The sequence below is a fragment of the Blennius ocellaris genome (assembly GCF_963422515.1).
Source record: "Blennius ocellaris genome assembly, chromosome: 23".
Classification (NCBI taxonomy): Eukaryota; Metazoa; Chordata; class Actinopteri; order Blenniiformes; family Blenniidae; genus Blennius; species Blennius ocellaris.
The window spans coordinates 4,589,757-4,612,256 of record NC_137672.1 but is presented as its reverse complement, the minus strand read 5'-3'; the positions used below and the strand labels follow the sequence as shown (position 1 = coordinate 4,612,256).

The following is a 22,500-nucleotide window of genomic DNA, read 5'->3' as shown; positions in this document are numbered from 1 at the left end:
TAAACCTCTGAAACACCATGTTGCTCAGCAATGAAGAGCATCAGCTGTCATGTGACCAAACGCTCACTTTTCACTTTTGTTGACAGTAGTTGTTGGTCCTCCTCCGTTTTCATTCATTTGCTCTGAATGATGAAAACCAATAGATTTCTGTTTTTATGTTTTCAACACATTTTTGGATTAACTAACCCAGACATTCTGGATCCTGACCAGCATTAACACGGAGCAGGTTCTCAACTCACTGGTTCAACCCAGAGTTTCCCTCCAGGATCAGAGCGTTGACATGAAAGGGGCGGAGCTTGCAGCATGTGACCAATCACAGAGGGAGAAACCCTGCAGAGCAGCTGACTTTACCATAGAGGAGCAGTTAATCTCTGAGATTATGAAGAATTCAAACACATCCAGCAGCTCAAAGCAACACTGCTGCTGCAGCCAAAGCAGAACATTCCTGACTTGTTAATGCTGACTTGTTAATGCTGACTTGGTGAGATTAGAGCACGTTAATTGATGGGACAATAGAAAGGGACTCACTTTCACTAGATTCCAGCAGAAAGGCTCCAGCAGAGCTTCCTTACTCTTCTTCTTTGACTTTACATTTGACATCCACTGATTTGGAGGCGGAGTTTCCTCCATGAGTGTGTTTCCTGTTGGAATATTAATTCATCACCATGACGACAGGAGGAGTTCTGCTTCCATAAATTCCTGTTTGAGCAGTTAATGCAGCGTGAGCATTATTATTAAGCTAGTTGTTCCAGATCAGCCCTCGTGGAGCCAAACAGACTTGGAACAAGTCAAGAACAAGAACAAGAACAAGAACATCCTTCAAAGCTCAGTGACCAGGATTTATTGATTCTGTCAAAAACATTGTTCTAAATACTTTCTCTTCTCCTCTCTTCTCTTCTCTTCTCCTCTCCTCTCCTCTCCTCTCCACTCCTCTCCACTCCACTCCTCTCCTCTCCTCTCCTCTCCTCTCCTCTCCTCTCCTCTCCTCTCCACTCCTCTCCTCTCCTCTCCTCTCCTCTCCTCTCCTCCTCTCCTCTCCTCTCTTCTCTTCTCTTCTCTTCTCCTCTCATCTCCTCTCATCTCCTCTCATCTCCACTGCAGCTCAGCACTGAACCCCACCAACAATCACCTTCATTTAAGAATGGGGGGGGGATTTTCCAAGAGATCCGAGGAGATCTTGAGAACTTGGCTGAGGAGAGGATCGCGAGATGCTGTGAGATCCCATGAGACTTTGGAGGCTGTTTTGATTTTACATGGCGGCACGTCACTGCCAGATCAGAGAAACCTCCGAACAACTCGGTTCAGCTACAGGTTGAACGATCAGTTTCCCCGGGAGATTAACGAGAGGAGGAAAATCCTTGATCCTTAAAGAAACCAAATGAAGAAAAACCCTCACTGGTAGTAGATCAACTTTATATTGATGGTCAGCTGTACAGAGACTGATCCAACACACCCTGGCTCTTCTCAAATATATGAACAAGGATAATAATAAATGATAATAATGTAAATAGGGACAGATAATCATTATTACACAAAAAAACATACACACAAACTAATACAAACAAACAACAACAAACGTTCAACTAGCAATTATATAGATAGAAATAGGTATCAATAGGTACATTTGGGTACTTTTGGATACACAAATGTGAGATGTGTACATAATGAACTGTATATATAAAACAAAAAACAAAACAAAAACAACCTCACGAGATGCACTACAACATTTTATACGCTGACCACAATCGATGCCCCCCATAATGACACATACAGGTTAAACCGCACATATTCACTCAGATGATGGCTCAAATTGTTATTAAATGACAAAGATAACTTGCCTATCCTGCAATGTTCACAGCATTCACTCACTAGCAGAAAAGATGAACGTTTTTTAATCTGTGACAAAATTAAAAGCTGATATTCTCCTCTTACAAGAAACACATCTCCTTCAAGCTGAGGATAAGTCCCTTACCACAATAATTTATAATCACATTTTCTCATCGTGTTGCAGCAATAGACAAGGAGGAGTTTCTATTTTAATTCATAAAAAAATAATAAAAAAAACATGTTAACAGATCACAAAGATAGATACGTCATTATTCAGGCAACAATATTTAATAATTTTTAACAAGATAGTGAACCTTTAAGCCCCCAACACCGACGAACCGGCCTTCTCCCACAGTTTCCTCCCAATATCAAACTTATCAGTCAACTCACCAACCTTCACTGGAGGTGACTTTAACACAGTCTGGGATCTTCTATTGATCGTTCTGGGACCACAAAACATTTGAATCAGTCAAAATCAGCCAAAGTTATAGACGACAACATGGAGGACTTTGGCCTTTGTGATGGTTGGAGACTTAAAGGGGATATATCATCAGTATATATAACCCATGTAAAAAACTACAGTTAAGTGAGCTTGAAGGAGTAGAGGGACACGGTGAAAGGAATGTCATTTGGTGTGGGGATTTTAATGCTCATAACACATTGTGGGGGAGTGAGAGGGTGGATAATAATGGGCAGGTAATAGAGGACTTGATAGAGGAGGGTAATCTAGTATATCTGAATGATGGAAGTAAATCCAGGATTGATGTGGTTACTGGACGGGAGTCACTACGAGACCTAACATCGGTGTCTAGTGGATTGGCAACAATATGTAATTGGACAGTGTGCAGGAAGGGAACGATAGGAAGTGATCAATACCCAGTGACTGGTAAAACTGACATGGATGTGTCAGAGACTAAAGGAGAGAAGGGTGTCAAATGGAGGATTGGAAAGGCAGACTGGGAGAAGTTTGAGAGGAAGTGTGAAAACGTCTTAAATCAGTTCGGGAGTGATCAAGATTTTAAAGGACCGATATTTGTCTATATTTCATGTTTCACAGTCCATCCTGTGCTCATGTGGGATCATAATGTGGGTGATACAGTATACGACACTCAAAACTTGTGAAATTCCAGCTTTTTCTTGGATTGAGCTGACGTCACCTCTCATGAAACTGGTGGTTCTCAGCTCCTCCCCCTCCTCCGCCCTCACGGAGACTGTAGCCCCGCCCACAGCCGCCTCCTCCTCTCGGCGCCTCCTTAGTCTTTTATTGTGGGAATAGCAGCAGGTTTCAAGATGAGTTTCTGAGTAAGTCCAGTGTCAAAGTACCGTAGTTCTGGAAGCTTCTTTGGTGAAGAGTCGCTCGCAAACAAACACATTCTTTGTGGAAAAGAAAAAAAAAGTCCAGCCACGTTCGCCGCTGTGCTTCTTCTTTCAGCAAGACTAATAGTGAGGAACCATACTTGCACCTGAAAACACATTTTCTCCAGTGGACATGAAGGTGAAAACACATTTTCTCCAGTGGACATGAAGGTGAAAACACATTTTCTCCAGTGGACATGAAGGTGAAAACACATTTTCTCCAGTGGACATGAAGGTGAAAACACATTTTCTCCAGTGGACATGAAGGTGAAAACACATTTTCTCCAGTGGACATGAAGGTGAAAACACATTTTCTCCAGTGGACATGAAGGTGAAAACACATTTTCTCCAGTGGACATGAAGGTGAAAACACATTTTCTCCAGTGGACATGAAGGTGAAAACACATTTTCTCCAGTGGACATGAAGGTGAAAACACATTTTCTCCAGTGGACATGAAGGTGAAAACACATTTTCTCCAGTGGACATGAAGGTGAAAACACATTTTCTCCAGTGGACATGAAGGTGAAAACACATTTTCTCCAGTGGACATGAAGGTGAAAACACATTTTCTCCAGTGGACATGAAGGTGAAAACACATTTTCTCCAGTGGACATGAAGGTGAAAACAGTTCTGGACACAACAAAAACAGTTCAATGTGAAGCAGCAGAGACTGAGACAGCAGAGAAGAGGCTCCTTGGCACATTCGTGGGCGTGTCTTGTTTTGGTTTCTCCTCATGTCAATCTTCCTGGAGGCGGGGCTTCTCCAGCTCTGTGACGTCAGCAAGGTGGTGCTGCGTCATCAAATAGAATGAAGGTGTTGAGCTCCCCCACCAGGTAGAACAGAGAAAGATCACTGTGAACTCAAGCTGGAGGGAATCAATGAAAAAAACACTTTGGGGATGTTTATGAACCTCAAATGGCACTTTTATGGTGTTTAAAGCACAGAAAAGTCCATTTCGTATAATATGGGTCCTTTAAGACGTTGGATAGTGAGATCAAAAAATCCATAATACTCGCAGCGGAAGAGGCTATACCTAAAAGTAAGGGTGAAGGGAAGAGGAAGTTAGTACCTTGGTGGGATGATAGGTGTAAAGATGCAGTGAAGAGCAGAAATAAGGCGTTTAAGATGGTTAAAAGAACACACAGCTTCCAGGCAGTGATAATATAAACAGGCTCGAGCAGTGGTGAGGAGAGAAATAAGACAAACAAAAAGGGCATATTGGAGGAATTACTGCAACTCAATTGGGAGTACAACACAGGTGGGAGAGATATGGGAAATGATCAGAAAGATGGGGGGAGATAGGAGGGAGTGGAACTATCCGGTGTTGAATGATGGAGGAGAGGTTGCAGTAACGGTCAAGGAAAAAGCTAACGTAATGCTAAAAACATTTGTATCAATACATAGCTCTGAAAAATTGTCTGAGGAGGCGAGAAGAGGTAGGGAGGAGACCAAGGAAGGAGGCCAAGGAAGGAAACCAAGGCGCTTTCCAGAGGAAGATGAACGATGATGAGGAGTAGTATAATATTTCCTTTAATATGGAGGAGTTAAATATGGCTCTTGGGAAAAGGAAGAGATCAGCACCAGGGAAAGACGGGGTGCGTTACTCAATGTTAAAACGTCTAGGTGAGGAGGGTCAGAAGAAGTTGTTGGGTTTATTTAACAAAGTGTGAGAGGAAGGGAAGTGACCAGAGAGTTGGAAGGAAGTGGTAATTATCCCAATAAGAAAGCCTGGGAAGGATGCCAGTCATCCAGCAAGCTACCGACCCAATGCATGAACATGCAGTATCTGCAAGGTGATGGAGAGGATGGTTAATGAGAGACTGATGCATGTATTGGAAAAAAGAGGTCTGATAGCCTCATATCACAGTGGGCTTAGGAGGGGAAGGTGTGTGATGGATCCAGTCCTGTCCAGAGGATGATGTCAGGAAAGCACAGGTAAATAAGGAGATGGTGATGATGTGATGTGGAGAGATGGACTGATGAGCAAATCACATCAAATGGGTGTTTGAGGGAATATGTTTAATTGGGTAAAGGATTTCTTGAAGAACAGAATCATTCAGGTTAAAATAGGTGTTGAATTATCAAGTCGGCATATAGTGGAAAATGGAACACCAGAGGGGAGTGTGATCAGTCCCACACTGTTTTCAATTATGACAAATGATATTTTGGGGGAAAGTGCCAAGAGACCTGTGAAGATCGCTGTTTGCTGATGACGGGACTTTGTGGAAAACACGGAGAAACACAGGTCACGTGATCTATAATCTTCAGCAAGGAGTCCGGCTGACAGCAGAGTGGGGGATGAAATGAGGATTTAAATTCTCCATGGAAAAAAACAAAATCCATGATATTTAAAAATAGGAGAAGCACAGTAGGGAAAGAGGTGAAACTATATGGGAACAATGTTGAGAGGGTAGATAAGTTGAGGTTTTTAGGGGTGTGGTTAGATACAAAGTTACCATGGAGAGAGCACGTACAGCAACTTGTAGGGAAATGCAAAAAGGTCATAAATGTTATGAGGCGTCTCACAGGGGTGAAATGGGGGGCGAACACGGCATCGCTAAAGCAAATATACACAGCTCTGATCAGGTCAAGACTGGATTACGGGAGTGTGGCATATGGGTCAGCAGCAAATCCAGTGTTGGAAAGGTTGGACGTGGTCCAGGTTCAGGCTTTGAGGGTGTGTCTGGGAGGAGTGAGAACATCTCCAGTTGAGGCGGGGGAAGTGCCACTTAGGGCCAATCCCAATTCTATTCGTACCCCTACCCCTACCCCTTAGCCCTCCGCCTCCAAAACAAGGGCAAAGGCAAAGGGATAAAAGTTTCAGCCCTTAGATTTGGGACGCCCCTCTCCCTCTGCTCAGCCCCCCCCCCCTCCCTCGCTCCGTCTCACAGTTTTGACGTCATAATACGGCGCCGTTATATCAGCAGCGCTGAGCCACAGATGTTTGTTGATTTTCCAGCAGGATCATCGTCCTGCCGTCCCAAATTCAACGTGTTGCAGTAGCTTGGCTGCTTTGTTTCGTTTTCCGCCTTTCCCCCCATCAAGGCGGGGAAATAGATGGAGACATGGATTACTTCAGTTTTTGTATTTGGACTTCAGAAATATTTCCTCATTCACCATGTGAAAGCGGAGGAGCTTCCTTGTTTGTTCGGGGGTCCCTGTTTTCAAAACACCCATATTAGAAGACTTTGGAACTCTACAGTGTAATAATAAAATGTTATAAACACGGTCTCTACCAAACAAATACACACAGAAGCTCCATACAGCAGCGTTACTGCCGTTCTTACTAGTATAAAACACAACAGGGTTATATAACTTTAGAAGCGTATATATGGGAAATGCGAGTCCTTCGGCGCCATGTCCTCCTACCCCTCTGTTTAAAGTGTGCATCTGTAAATGCTCAGTTTAGAGTGGTGAATAGCCCTTCCCCTCACCCCTCCGCCTCGGCACAGTAGTGAAATGGGACACCCCTCAGACTCTCGTGAACGCGCCTTTCAAAGGGGAAGGGGTAAGATGAAGGGCTAAGGGGGAGAATTGGGACGCAGCCGTGGTCTACGGAGGAAACGGTGAAAAGGGAACTACTGGATTTACCTGGAAGGGCACAGGGAGGAGCATCCAACTAAGACGGTTTATGAAGGACTGCTGGGAGAGAGGGAGAACTAAAAAACTCAGTTTTGGATGGACGGGAGTGGAAACGGAAAAAGAGATGGGAGTGCAGGGAATGCAGTTCTGCCCACCAGTAGTATGACCGGCAGCTCCTGTGTGGAGGAATGAGAGAAGAATGAGAGATTTAAGCATGCTGAAAAGAAAGGGAAGCAGGGAGGGCCTACAACTGATGGGTGAAGTCTGTGAAGTCTTCTATATATATAGAAGGGAAATATCAGGACTATGTACAAATAAACAGATCAAAGGAGCCAACAACAGGAGCTACTGGAGTGGCAGTGGTGGTGCCGGGCATGAAGGAGGGATGAGTGAAAGAACATCAGACCACCTGAGTGTGTTTACGGTGGAAATGTATGTCATATTGATAGCGTTGGCGTGGGTGAAGAGGGCGAGAGTAAGGAAGGTCTGGTGTTCAGTGATTCGGCGGCGGTGTTGAAGAGCCTCAGGTCGGGGATATCACAGTGCAGACAAAACTTCTCATATCAGGTAATGGCAGAGCATTCAGAGGCAAAAAAAAACAAGAAGGCCGTTGCTGGGCTAATCCCCCGCCGGAGGGCTTTATATTTTCTCACAAAGCAGCTCTAAGGCAGCACACTTGGTACACTAGAGGGTGTTCCATGGGTCCTAGTAGATCATTATGTAGAATCTGAAAGGTCTTCTTCATAAGCTATGTCAAAATACGTCTCCAGAGCCCAAAAGGTGTTTTTATGCACTTAGTGACCCTGTGACCTGATATGCAAATTAGGTCCTGGTCACCATGGTGCCCCTTCTCCCCAGGTGGAGTGTCCATGTGTGAAGTTTGGTGACTCTGGGCCAGGAACTGCTGAGAAATGTTTATATGAAAATACATGTATTGTGCAACCAGGACGAGCAAACTTCAGACCCTACCAATCTTCAAGGTCAAGGTCAGGTCACTTGGTGTACTGGAGGTTATCCCTGGAGTGTGTATCATGTGTGTATAAAATTTCAGAGCCCTAGCTCAAAAACCTAGGCCTCCAGAGCCCAAAATGTGTTTTTAAGCACTTCGTGACCCTGTGACCTACTTAATATGCAAATTAGGTCAAGGTCACCATAGTATCCCTTCCCCCTCTGAGATGTATCCACATGTGAAGTTTGGTCACTGTGGGCCCAGGGGTTGCCGAGATATAGGTAGAAACGTTCGAACGGACGTACGTACGAAGACTGTTTCAAGATCCCCCTTCGGGGCCTATCGGCCACGGCGGGGGATAAAAAACAGGGAGCAGAAAGTTTCTTTCGTGGGTTCCTGCACATGTTGGCATAACCGGAAATGAGAAGGCTGACAGGCTGGCTGAGAAAGCAACAACCAAAATAAACAGAGGTATAAACATCATGTTGGCAAGAACAGAAGGGAAATCTATAACAAGGAGAGAAGCACAAAAAAATGACAACAACAACGGGACAAGGAGGAAAAAGGGAAGACGTTCGGTATTCAAAATAGAGTGGGGGTATGAGGAGGTAGAGGAAGAGGAGACCGCATATACTAGATTAAGAATTGGGCACACATATCTGAACAGTAATAAATACATAATGGGGAAACACCCAACAGGCAGTTGCAGCTTATGTCAAGTACCGGAAACAGTGGAGCAAGTGCTGGTGACCTGCAGGAAGTATGGGGGAGAAAGAAAGGATGATGATGGAGGGACTGAGGAGAGAAGGAATGGAAAGAGGAGTGAAGGAGATACTGGCGTGGGGGAGAAAGTGGAAGGGGCCGGAAATGTTTAAGCAGCTTCCTAAAAGCAACGGGGTTATTGGGGAAAATATATACTGTAGTAGGAATTGATATAGAGATGTAGAACCAGTAGATGGCGGTAGTGCAACATACATGGATGCAAGCTGCCGTAAAAATAAACAGAAGAAGAAGAACGAAACGTCTGGCGGCAGAGTGTCTACCTCGCTGGACAACGGCTTGGCAAACATCCACGTTGACGTTTGCTTTGCGGTGTTTTGAGCGTGAAACACGTTAAAACAGCGGACATGTCATGAAAAGGTGGTTAGCTGCGATGCTAACTTCCCTCGTAAAGCAGACGAGGCTTCATGGATCTGAAATCTCCGCAAGTTGGATCGGAAATTTCTAATTTTGCACAGGCCCCACGGACTGGCCATCGGAAATGTGTACTTGTCTGTAGAAATACGTACTGGTCTTGGACTGGCGTTAAGATCGACCCGTTATATATATATATATATGCTAATTGACACAGATGTTATGGGAAAACATAATTTTACTTCTTAACAAAACACTTGGAACAAACTCAGTCCAGAGCTTTGAATTTTGGGTATAATCACAGACAGAGTGGCTTTTCCCACTCAACAGACAATGGAGAGACTGTAGTGGGATGATGGAGGGACTGTAGGGGGTGTTAGAGAAAATCTGACCTACATGTGTGGAGTCTGACTTATCACAGATGTCTCCTGTTCTCGTCACCCCAGGATACTACTGATAATAAACGAATCACGATGGTTTTTATTGCAGTTTCCCTACAGGGGGACTATGGAGGGACTGTGAGACTGTAGAGGAACTATGGAGGGTCTGTAGGACTGTGGGGGGATGAAACAAGACAAGGACACAGTTCTGTGGTTCTTTGACATTTCCTTTACTGTTCGTTGTTTCCCATAAAAAAAAAGAAAAGAAAAGTTTATTTAACCAGTCAGTCCAGGACTCCAGGGACCAGGTGGAGACTCCAGGGACTAGGTGGAGTCTTCAGGGACCAGGTGGAGTCTTCGGGGACCAGGTGGAGACTCCAGGGACCAGGTGGAGACTTCAGGGACCAGATGAGGACTCAGCGGGACAGCAGAGGGAGGTCACTGGGGTTCATGATGAGGCTGGAGTCCAGGTTCAGAGTATCTAGAGAGAGAGAGAGAGAGAGAGAGAGAGAGAGAGAGAGAGAGAGAGAGAGACAAGGGTGATGAGAAGTAGCTGTAGAAAAACTGTGTACATGCAACCAGAACCACCCCAACACACACACACACACACACACACACACACACACACACACACACACACACAGAATGCAATGTGCGAGAGAACGAGACAAAGACCTGTTTTCATGACATATGTATGAAAAACAAAATCGCAGTTTCCAGTTGAATCTTGTGAACAGGACATAACAGCCACTCTGCAGTCTCTATGGTCTCTGTCTCTATGGTCTCTGCTGTCTCTATGGTCTCTGTCTCTATGGTCTTTGTCTCTATGGTCTCTGTCTCTATGGTCTATGATTCTGACTTTATGGTCTCTGCTGTCTGTCTCTATGGTCATTGTCTCTATGGTCATTGTCTCTATGGTCTCTGTCTCTATGGTCTCTGTCTCTATGGTCTTTGTCTCTATGGTCTCTGTCTCTATGGTCTCTGTCTCTATGGTCTCTGACTCTATGGTCTATGATTCTGACTTTATGGTCTCTGCTGTCAGTCTCTATGGTCATTGTCTCTATGGTCTCTGTCTCGATGGTCTTTGTCTCTATGGTCTCTGTCTCTATGGTCATTGTCTCTATGGTCTTTGTCTCTGCTCACCTTGATCAAAGTTGTTGAGTTTCTTGCAGGAGGACGTTTCTCCTTCCATGTCCACCAGGTCGCTGTTCACATCTGAGTCGTTCAGAGCGCTGAGGGTCACATCTGCAACACATCGGGGTAACAGGTTAACCTGGACTGGACCAGACCAGACCGGACCGGACCAGACCGGACTGGACTAGACCAGACCGGATACTGATGTGGCTCCTCTCCATCCAACAGAAACCTTCTGAACGTCACCATCATGTCTCCAACCAACATGTTTCACCTGGAGCTCACCTGGCTGAATCCAGGTCAAAGGTCAAGGTCTATTCAAATATGTCTCATTTCATCTGAACTGAGAGGAACTGAGAAACACTGAAGTGTCTCCACCTGTACAGGTGTAGTAAATAGTAGTGTCCTCCACCTGTACAGGTGTAGTAAATAGTAGTGTCCTCCACCTGTACAGGTGTAGTAAATAGTAGTGTCTCCACCTGTACAGGTGATGGTGCAGTAAATAGTAGCGTCTCCACCTATCGGGTGATGGTGCAGTAAATAGTAGTGTCTCCACCTGTACAGGTGATGGTGCAGTAAATAGTAGCGTCTCCACCTATCGGGTGATGGTGCAGTAAATAGTAGTGTCTCCACCTGTACAGGTGATGGTGCAGTAAATAGTAGCGTCTCCACCTATCGGGTGATGGTGCAGTAAATAGTAGTGTCTCCACCTGTACAGGTGATGGTGCAGTAAATAGTAGTGTCTCCACCTGTACAGGTGATGGTGTAGTAAATAGTAGTGTCTCCACCTGTACAGGTGATGGTGCAGTAAATAGTAGTGTCCTCCACCTGTACAGGTGATGGTGTAGTAAATAGTAGCGTCTCCACCTATCGGGTGATGGTGCAGTAAATAGTAGTGTCCTCCACCTGTACAGGTGATGGTGCAGTAAATAGTAGTGTCTCCACCTGTACAGGTGATGGTGCAGTAAATAGTAGTGTCCTCCACCTGTACAGGTGATGGTGTAGTAAATAGTAGTGTCCTCCACCTGTACAGGTGATGGTGTAGTAAATAGTAGTGTCTCCACCTGTACAGGTGATGGTGCAGTAAATAGTAGTATCTCCACCTGTACAGGTGATGGTGCAGTAAATAGTAGTGTCCACCTGTACAGGTGATGGTGCAGTAAATAGTAGTGTCCTCCACCTGTACAGGTGATGGTGCAGTAAATAGTAGCGTCTCCACCTGTACAGGTGATGGTGCAGTAAATACTAGTGTCCTCCACCTGTCCAGGTGATGGAGCAGGAAATAGTAGTGTCTCCACCTGTACAGGTGATGGAGCAGGAAATAGTAGTGTCTCCACCTGTACAGGTGATGGAGCAGGAAATAGTAGTGTCTCCACCTGTACAGGTGATGGTGCAGTAAATAGTAGCGTCTCCACCTGTACAGGTGTAGTAAATAGGTTCCAGATGACGTACAGGTCAGCTGAGCGACACAGGACAGACCACCTGTTTTCCCCAGACTCACCTGCAGTCTTCTGTTTCTTCAGGGGGGGCTGACCTGACTCCGCCCCCGGAGCCCTGGAGACGGAGACGATGGCCGGAGCGTTTTGCGTCGCCCTGGCAACGGCAGCCACGGCTTTCTTCATGACCTTTTTGGGCGGGTCAGCTGCAACAGGTGGAGCTCCGTCCTCATAAAACTTCTTCTTCAGTGAAGTCTTTGTCTGACTGCTGCAGGAGAGACTCTGTCAGTCTGTATTTGACTGTATCAGTCTGCATCTGATTGTACCAGACTGTATTTGACTGTATCAGTCTGTATTTGACTGTATCAGTCTGTATCTGACTGTATCAGTCTGCATCTGATTGTATCAGACTGTATTTGACTGTATCAGTCTGTATTTGACTGTATCAGTCTGTATCTGACTGTATCAGTCTGCATCTGATTGTATCAGACTGTATTTGACTGTATCAGTCTGTATTTGATTGTATCAGTCTGTATCCGACTGTATCAGTCTGTATTTGATTGTATCAGTCTGTATCCGACTGTATCAGTCTGTATCAGTCTGCATTTGACTGGATGAAATGAAATGAAGTTGTTGACATTGGAAACATGGACATGAGACAGGTGGAGGTGAGAGTGAACCCGGTGGAGTCCAAGGTGGAGGTGAGAGTGAACGTTACCCTGCAGGACTGGAGTCGGCCACTGGGTGGAGCTGCATGGTGAGCTCTCCCAGTTTGGTGAAAGCTGCTCCAGCAGCAGAGAAGATCTCTCCAACCTGCAACACAGTGACGACAAGTTACCTCCAGCAGGGGGCGCTACAGCCAGAGGAGATCTGTGGTGGTCTGGTGGAGGTCTGTGGTCCAACTGTTGATGGTTGGTTATTTGGGGGGTGGTTATTTGGGGGGTGGTTAGTTGATGGTTGGTTAGTTGGGGGTTTGATGGTTAATTAGTTAATGGTTGATTCGTTGGGGACTAATCAACTGTAAAAGGATTGCTATTAATTCTTTAAGATTATCTACAATATTTTCTTCTCTGTGAATAAAACTTCCACTTATACAGCACATAAACATTGTGTGAGGACTGTCCTCCCTCGTTATTGGTCTCCTCTTGCAGTTTCAAGCCGTTCTCCTGATCCACGCCAATAGTGCGTTCATGTAGCTCGCCCCTCTCTCACCATACAGTGTGTATTACATTATTGTAGCTCGCCCCTCTCTCACCATACAGTGTGTATTGCTTAGTGTAGCTCGCTCCTCTCTCACCATACACTGTGTATTGCATTAGTGTAGCTCGCCCCTCTCTCACCATAGTGTATTGCAAAAAGTGTAGCTCGCCCCTCTCTCACCATACAGTGTGTATTACATTATTGTAGCTCGCCCCTGTCTCACCATACAGTGTGTATTGCTTAGTGTAGCTCGCTCCTCTCTCACCATACAGTGTATTGCAAAAGTGTAGCTCGCCCCTCTCTCACCATGCAGTGTGTATTACATTAGTGTAGCTCGCTCCTCTCTCACCATACAGTGTGTATTGCATAAGTGTAGCTCGCCCCTCTCTCACCATACAGTGTGTATTGCATAAGTGTAGCTCGCCCCTCTCTCACCATACAGTGTGTATTGCAAAAGTGTAGCTCGCCCCTCTCTCACCAGTGTATTGCATAAGTGTAGCTCGCCCCTCTCTCACCATACAGTGTGTAATGCATTAGTGTAGCTCGCCCCTCTCTCACCATACAGTGTGTATTGCATTAATGTAGCTCGCCCCTCTCTCACCATACAGTGTGTATTGCATTAGTGTAGCTCGCCCCTCTCTCACCATACAGTGTGTATTGCAAAAGTGTAGCTCGCCCCTCTCTCCCCATACAGTGTGTATTGCATTAGTGTAGCTCGCCCCTCTCTCACCATACAGTGTGTATTACATGCAGTAAAGTGTTCATGCTCATGCTGTGGCTCCATTCATTTAGGTCACATGATTTTGATGAAGTGGTGCTTGAAGCCCCGCCCACTAACAACGTCATTAGAGGCTCAGAGCTGATTGGCTGGCGCTGATTTAGACACTGCTTCACAGAACAGGAGCAAGTTGTCACAAATATCAGCTTGTTGGCAACTAAACAGTAAATAATCAACATTATTAAGTCCGATTATTTATGGATACCAGTTTAAAACACTTACTACAGAGAAAATTAAAGTAAGTGGTTGTAAACTGTGAGGTGGTGAGGAACATGTGTTAAGAATATCACCAGTTGGTATCTTTGGTGGTGCTTAAGTGGTTGAGCTGCAGTCTTTGAATCATCACGACCAGGTTCGAATCCTACCGCTGATTTTTTTTATTTAAACATTTTTTTTATCAGCTATTTCCAAGGCAACATTTTTACGGGATCAACGCCTACATGGTTGTTATATTGTTGTGCACACTTTCGCATTCAGTGGGGTCACTAGACCTGAAATAACATCTTGCCCCACCAAGGATTTACATCGAGAAACGCCACTGGGTCGATGGTGAGTTCTCGGTCAGATAGTTGGTTGTTGGTCGGTTGGCTGTCGGTCGATTGGTGGTCGGACTGTTGATGGCTGGTCGGATGAGAGTCGGTTGGTCAGCCGGTCTTACTTTAGTGGACGCTGACGTCATCTCTTAGCGACCCCCTCCGAGACTGATCTCAGGATGCTAACACAGGAGCTAGTTAGCATCCGGAGCTCCTGTGGACGCAGCGGCAGAACAGACCCGGCTGTCACAGGCGGTGCCGGGATAGGGGCAGCATGCTGCGGGTCACCTGCGGATTCACGCACTGTAGCTATGTGCACGCACACGGACGCATACACACACAATGCTGCTGCTTCTGCTGCTTCTGCTGATGGCTTCATGGACCCTCGGAATTTCCACCACCGCAGGCTCAACGCCCGCACACGTTCGTCAAGCAACTTGGCTAAAACCGGTTGAAGGACATTTATCTAACCCTGTGTGGGCCAGGCAGACGTCTTTGACATAATTAACATGTTATTCTTATATTGTTGTATTGTTGTAAACAACTAATTTACTCGTATTCATTAAATTACCCAAATCCTTGATTCTGTGCGTGCGTCCGTATGTGCGTGCGCGTGTGTGTGTGTGTGTGTGGGGGGGGGGGGGGGGTTCTTCGGGGTATGTGTTAGACCTCTCCAAGGTAATATCTTGATCCACTTTTATTTGTGATGGATATAAACAAAAGTGTCAACGCTCAAACAACAGAACATCTACACTTTCCTAAGGAAGCGCCTCTCGTTGAACAATTCCCTACAGTTCATGAATGCAGCACTGCGTGTGTCGTCACGCGTTTTGTTCTGCTGCGAATCTAATTTGATTGGTTGGTTTGGTTGGTGATATCGTGTTTAGCCAATCAGAGGTGGAAGAAGGCGGGGAGTGAGTTTCACACAGACCTATAGAGGTAGAATTGTATCCTTATAGAAGTGGAATTATAAACATAAAGAAATAGAATACTTAACAACCAAGTCCCCTCCGTCCGCTGAGCCTCCCTCCACCGACCCCCCATACACACATAGCAGGCACGCGCACACACACACACACACACACACACACACACACACACACACACACACACACACACACACACACACACACACACACACTTGAACTTAATATGAACTTAACAAAGGTGCAACAACAAATTCAGAAGAATTTGTTATTGCACCTTTGTTAAGTTCATGTTCCTACTTGAAAAGCATGTTACTAACGAGACGGAGCTATTTTAATTCTTTAATATAACAGTGGGAAAGATCAGCATGCTAGCGATAAATAGTATATATAGCATGAACAAGGGTATTAATAATCTGTTGTCAGCCCTGAATCACTCGACTGCTTTATGAATGAAACATTATGAATTTTTTGTAGATACCTACAACTACGCCACTACTTCCTTAAAGAAATTGATGGAGACAATACAGATACAGAACTCAATGAAATAGTACAGTTGATCACGCAAATATATACTGGTAGTTACACACCCAAATCCATCATTTCAAAATTGTATCAAGGAGTTGCAGCGGGCAGGGGAACCTCCACCAACTACATTAAAGAGAGATGGGAAAAGGAGTTGTGTCATGCAATAACCACGGAACAGTGGAACAATATGTGTAAGACTGCGATGTCAACACCATGCTCTGCGGACTGGCGTGAATTTTGCTGGAAAAACCTGGTCCGTTTTTTCATTACTCCAAAACTGAAATCCTATCAAACAACATCTACCCATGTATGTTGGAGGTCCTGTGGTGGTTCCAAGGCACATCACTATCATATTTTTTGGAACTGTCCTAAAATTAAAACATATTGGGAAAATATTTGGAAAATCATACAAGAAATTCTCAGTCTGCAAATCCCATTCACTTGTATGACACTCTATTTAGGTGATATACCAGAAACAATTACGGGAACTGATAGATATCTGTTGAAAATTTTTGCTGCAGCAGCAAAAAAAGCCATCACTCGCAAATGGTTACAAGTCGACCCTCCCACAGTGGATAATTGGCTTGAAATCATTGAGGACATACATGAGATGGAAAGGTTGACTTGTGTTTTAAGATTGCAGACTGATATTTACTCTTCAAAATGGACAAAATGGACAAAATGGACAGTGTATCCAAACAAATAATTGCTATCAAACTGATGTATGCTGGCACCTCATTACCCATTTGCTCTCCATAGCGGTTCATTACAACAGATGCAAGATTATTGTTACATGAATGCTGCTTAATGCTGATCAATGTTTATATGCTGACAACTTTGCTGTAACTGTTATGTGGAAAACTGTTCAATAAAAATTGAGTATAAAAAAAAGCATGCAGCTTCGTGGAATGACGCAGAGCCAGACTTGGCTGGAGATGCAGGTACGGCTGGAGATGCAGGGAGGGCTGGAGATGCAGGTACGGCTGGAGATGCAGGTACGGCTGGAGATGCAGGTACGGCTGGAGATGCAGGTAGGGCTGGAGATGCAGGGAGGGCTGGAGATGCAGGTACGGCTGGAGATGCAGGTAGGGCTGGAGATGCAGGTGTGGCTGGAGATGCAGGTACGGCTGGAGATGCAGGTGTGGCTGGAGATGCAGGTACGGCTGGAGATGCAGGTGTGGCTGGAGATGCAGGTGTGGCTGGAGATGCAGGTACGGCTGGAGATGCAGGTACGGCTGGAGATGCAGGTACGGCTGGAGATGCAGGTGTGGCTGGAGATGCAGGTACGGCTGGAGATGCAGGTACGGCTGGAGATGCAGGTACGGCTGGAGATGCAGGTGTGGCCGGAGATGCAGGTACGGCTAGAGATGCAGGTGTGGCTGGAGATGCAGGTACGGCTAGAGATGCAGGTGTGGCTGGAGATGCAGGTAGGGCTGGAGATGCAGGTAGGGCTGGAGATGCAGGGAGGGCTGGAGATGCAGGTACGGCTGGAGATGCAGGGAGGGCTGGAGATGCAGGTAGGGCTGGAGATGCAGGTGTGGCCGGAGATGCAGGTGTGGCTGGAGATGCAGGTGTGGCTGGAGATGCAGGTGTGGCTGGAGATGCAGGTGTGGCTGGAGATGCAGGGAGGGCTGGAGATGCAGGGAGGGCTGGAGATGCAGGTGTGGCTGGAGATGCAGGTGTGGCCGGAGATGCAGGTGTGGCTGGAGATGCAGGTGTGGCTGGAGATGCAGGTGTGGCTGGAGATGCAGGTGTGGCTGGAGATGCAGGTGTGGCTGGAGATGCAGGTGTGGCTGGAGATGCAGGTGTGGCTGGAGATGCAGGTGTGGCTGGAGATGCAGGTACGGCTGGAGATGCAGGTGTGGCTGGAGATGCAGGTACGGCTAGAGATGCAGGTGTGGCTGGTTTTCCAGGTGTGGCTGTCCCTGCCTCTCTAGATGGTGATGCTGTTCTCGATGCGGCTGGGCAGCAGAACCAGGTACTGCAGCTCCAGGCCCTGGTTCTGCTTCTGGATCTGATCCTCGACCTGTTTCAGCTCTTCCTGGAACCTGGTGATGACCTGCAGAGCCTGAAGGTCTGAGAACAGCTGGTCTGTGTAGCAACCCAGAGGGATCTGTCAACAACAACACGACACACCAACAACACGTCAACATGTCAATAAAACAACACATCAACAACACATCAGCAACAAGAACAACACGTCAACTTCACAACACATCAACAACAACACATTAACAACAACAACATGGCAACAACACAACACATCCACAACGCGTCAACAACAAGAACAACACGTCAGCGACACAACTCGTCAAAAACATGTCAACATAGCAATAAAACCACACGTCAACAACACAACACGTCAACAACAGCATAACCTGTCGTCAACAACAAAACGCCATTATGTCAACAACACAACCAGTGGACATACAATCTGCTCTGATGTGAGACAGGAAGGATGTTGACTCACTGCGTCCGGCTGCATCCGGCCCAGGTGCCAGGTGATCGCCATCTGAAGACACGACTGGCTGACGTCTGGCAGGGTGGCCATGATTGTCGCCATGGTAACCGCCTCTTTGTCCGTTGGGGGGGGCAGCCTCATGGTGCAGGGGGTGTTTGGTATCCAGGCACACCAGTCAAACTGCAACACACCGGGGAATGTCAACTGTGTGTGTGTGTGTGTGTGTGTGTGTGTGTGTGTGTGTGTGTGTGTGTGTGTGTGTGTGTGTGTGTGTGTGTGTGTGTGTGTGTGTGTGTGTGTGTGTGTGTGTGTGTGTGTGTGTGTGTGTGTGTGTGTGTGTGACCTGTCCATTGTTAGTAGCAGAGTGTTGAGCCGTGCTGCTGAAGATGACGACGGTCAGCAGAGTGTTGAGTTCCTCTCTGCTGCTGAGTTTACTGCTCAGACCTGAAACACACAACTTGCACTCTGACACAGTGTGTGTTTTTGTGTGTGTGTGTGTGTGTGTGTGTGTGTGTGTGTGTGTGTGTGTGTGTGTGTGTGTGTGTGTGTGTGTGTGTGTGTGTGTGTGTGTGTGTGTGTGTGTGTGTGTGTGTGTGTGAGTGTGCGTGTGCGTGTGTCACTTCTCACACTGTCACCCTGACTCCTCACCCTGCCACCCCAGTGTTTCAATTAATCACTGATCACATTGTGATTGATGATGTCATGTATCATTTTCACAGTTTCGCACTATTCCCGGACACAGTTTTTCACTGTCACACCCCTCCCCTGGAGCTCGCTGGGAGCCTCCAATCACACCCAGCTTTCACACACGTGTAGTCCGAGATCAAGCAATATTTTTGGACACATTGTCACAGTTTCACCCCCCCACTGGAGCTCTCTGGGAGCACCTCACTCCACACATCTGTCTGCATGCTGCAGGTCCGGGATCAAGCAGTATTTTTGGACACATTTTCACAGTTTCACACATGCTCTGGGCCCCACAACCAGGCTTTCCAGGCGGTCCCGCGTACCCACACCCAAGCCCCGTGCCCCTGGTTTCCCACCCCCCCACCGGCACTTTGGCGCATGGCGGGTTGCGAGAGGGCCACCTCCGGACTTACGCCCGGCCGGCTCACTCTGCTCGGATCACGGCCTCCAACCACATGTCCCCTCATGCAGCTCCATCACAACACCCAGACTTCTCACTTAACTTCAATGTTTTCATGTGTTCATAATGTGGCTGGTTGGTTCATGTGTTCATAATGTTGTGGCTTGTTGGTTCATGTGTTCATAAGGTTGTGGCTTGTTGGTTCATGTGTTCATAAGGTTGTGGCTTGTTGGTTCATGTGTTCATAATGTTGTGGCTTGTTGGTTCATGTGTTCATAAGGTTGTGGCTTGTTGGTTCATGTGTTCATAAGGTTGTGGCTTGTTGGTTCATGTGTTCATAAGGTTGTGGCTGGTTGGTTCATGTGTTCATAATATTGTGGCTGGTTGGTTCATGTGTTCATAATGGTTGAGTGAACTGACCGAAGTTCTTCAGGTCCCTGAATCCTTCCTGAGTGACGTCACTGATCCAGTCCTGAAGCTCCGGGTCGTCATGCACCTCCTGGTCTGAGGAGTAGAACAGCGCCACCATGCTACCAACGAACCTGGGGGGGCAGGGGAGGTCTGAGGTGGTCTGAGGTGGTCTGAGGTGGTCTGAGGTAGTCTGGGGTGGTCTGAGGAGGTCTGAGGAGGTCTGGGGTGGTCTGATCTTGGTACCTGTGGATTGCGTCCCAGACCATCAGGCTGTGGTCCCTGTAGAAGTACTTTGGGAGGTGGGTCACGCCCCGGTCTGAGAAGTCCAGACGGGGCTGGAGGGAGCGGTAGGTCAGGACCCGGTACTCCCTCTGGGCCAGGACCAGCAGACCGGACCCCCCAGTGGAGACCACCCTCTTGAAGATCCCATCAGAGGAGATCAGCTGAGACCGAGCCCGGCAATTGATCTCCAGGGTGTAGCGCAGGTGTGGGGCCAGCAGCTGCAGGTCAGAGGTCAGGGGTTAGAGGTCAGGGATCAGAGGTTAGAGGTCTGGGGTTAGCTTCAGGGGTCAGAAGTTAAAGGTCAGGGGTTCGTGGTCAGGGGATCAGAGGTCAGGGGTTAGAGGTCAGGGATTGAAGTTCATGGACTAGAGGTCACGGATCAGATGTCAATGGTTCGTGGTCAGGGGTTAGAGGTCAGGGATCAGAGGTCAGGGGTCAGAGCTGCAGGTTAAAGAGCTGGAGCTCCCTTTATCTCATCATGACAGTGAGATGATGAGATTGTTAATGAATGAGGCAGTGAAACTAACTGAATCAGTGTCGGAGCTTGACGCTCTGAACCTGTCAACATCTGAAGGTGTGAAGTTAACTTGTACACAGGTGAAGGTGTGAATGTTACCTTGTACACAGGTGAAGGTGTGAAGGTCACCTTGTACACAAGTGAAGGTGTGAAGTTACCTTGTACACAGGTGAAGGTGTGGATGTTACCTTGTACACAGGTGAAGGTGTGAAGGTCACCTTGTACACAAGTGAAGGTGTGAAGTTACCTTGTACACAGGTGAAGGTGTGAATGTTACCTTGTACACAGGTGAAGGTGTGAAGGTCACCTTGTACACAGGTGAAGGTGTGAATGTTACCTTGTACACAGGTGAAGGTATGAAGGTCACCTTGTACACAGGTGAAGGTGTGAATGTTACCTTGTACACAGGTGAAGGTGTGAAGGTCACCTTGTACACAGGTGAAGGTGTGAAGGTCACCTTGTACACAGGTGAAGGTGTGAAGGTCACCTTGTACACAGGGTGGGCGGCTGGCAGCTGCCTCATCGTGGCCACACAGAAAACCTCCACCAGCAGGTGAGTCCTCAGCAGGTGAGACGACACCTGGAATAGCTGGAACTCCGCCTGACGCACCCACATCTTGGCCAGCAGCCAAGCCAGTGGGGGGTCAGAGGGCACGAAGACTGGGGCGTCTGGACCTGGGGTCTGGTTCAGCTGTCAGAGAGCCAGAATTCACCACTTCACCACCACTCCATTACCACTTCACCACCATTCCATCACTATGTCATCACCACTTCACCACCACTCCCACCACTCCATCACCACTTCATCACCACTCCATCACCACTCCATCACCACTCCATCACCACTCCATCATCACTTCACCACCACTCCATCACCACTTCACCACCACTCCATCACCACTTCATCACCACTTCACCACCACTCCATCACCACTTCACCACCACTCCATCACCACTTCATCACCACTTCATCACCACTCCATCACCACTTCACCACCACTCCATCACCACTCCACCACCACTCCACCATCACTCCATCACCACTTAATCACCACTTCACCACCACTCCATCATCACTCCATCACCACTTCATCACCACTTCACCACCACTTCATCACCACTCCATCACCACTTCACCACCACTCCATCACCACTTCACCACCACTCCATCACCACTTCATCACCACTCCATCATCACTTCACCACCACTCCATCACCACTTCACCACCAGTTCATCACCACTTCACCACCACTTCACCACCACTCCATCACCACTCCATCACCACTTCATCACCACCACTCAATCACTATTTCATCACCACTTCACCACCACTTCACCACCACTCCACCACCACTCAATCACTATTTCATCACCACCACTCCATCACCACTCCATCACCACTTCATCACCACTTTACCACCACTTCATCACCATGCCACCTCGTCATCACATTAAAGCTTCAGCACTAAACTAATGGATCACACTGATCCAGGTTCCTTCATGTTAACTTCAGACTGAAGTCAAACCTGGAGTTCCTCAAGGTTCAGTCCTCGGCCTTCTGCTCTTTATTCTACCTGATGAAACACGTTTTGGTACAAACATTGGAAACATGTAGAACCACATCCTTCAACTCCCATATTAAACTAGTCTGCAGGACTGGACCTGGACCTGGAACTGAACCAGGACCTGGACCTGCAGCTGGACCTAGTGCACCATGTTCCCAACAACCTGGAGGTGGAGGTGTGGGTGGAGGTACCTGGAGGTGGAGGTACCTGGAGGTGGAGGTGTGGGTGGAGGTACTTGGAGGTGGAGGTGTGGATGGAGGTACCTGGAGGTGGAGGTACCTGGAGGTGGAGGTGTGGGTGGAGGTACCTGGAGGTGGAGGTGTGGATGGAGGTACCTGGAGGTGGAGGTACCTGCAGGTGGAGGTATGGGTGGAGGTACCTGGAGGTAGAGGTGGAGGTGTGGGTGGAGGT

The 22,500-nt window shown here is 47.2% G+C and overlaps 2 protein-coding genes across 3 annotated transcripts in view; both read right to left on the bottom strand.

Moving 5' to 3' along the window:
• Positions 1-9,447: 9,447 nt before the first annotated feature.
• Positions 9,448-14,683, bottom strand: LOC308147071 (BPTF-associated chromatin complex component 1-like). Of its 2 annotated transcripts, none has more exons than XM_080519139.1 (5): positions 14,437-14,683; positions 12,519-12,613; positions 11,866-12,068; positions 10,374-10,475; positions 9,448-9,711 (listed from the first exon to the last, which is right to left on the bottom strand). In XM_080519139.1, exons 1-5 carry the CDS (start codon positions 14,455-14,457, stop codon positions 9,647-9,649), a joined length of 486 nt encoding a protein of 161 aa, XP_080375265.1. In that variant the 5' UTR covers positions 14,458-14,683; the 3' UTR covers positions 9,448-9,646. The 2 variants fall into 2 exon arrangements, with proteins under 2 accessions (XP_080375265.1, XP_080375266.1); XM_080519140.1 differs by having other exon boundaries at positions 11,866-12,065.
• A 3,015-nt stretch (positions 14,684-17,698) lies between these two features.
• Positions 17,699-22,500, bottom strand: part of alox12 (arachidonate 12-lipoxygenase) — a gene marked incomplete at both ends in the record, with an annotated part of 9,956 nt that continues 5,154 nt past the window's right edge. The window contains 6 exons of the mRNA XM_080519351.1: positions 17,699-17,878; positions 18,236-18,406; positions 18,570-18,670; positions 19,734-19,855; positions 19,968-20,224; positions 21,011-21,214. Coding sequence (XP_080375477.1) covers positions 17,699-17,878; positions 18,236-18,406; positions 18,570-18,670; positions 19,734-19,855; positions 19,968-20,224; positions 21,011-21,214 — 1,035 coding nt within the window. The remainder of the gene's footprint in view (positions 17,879-18,235; positions 18,407-18,569; positions 18,671-19,733; positions 19,856-19,967; positions 20,225-21,010; positions 21,215-22,500) is intronic.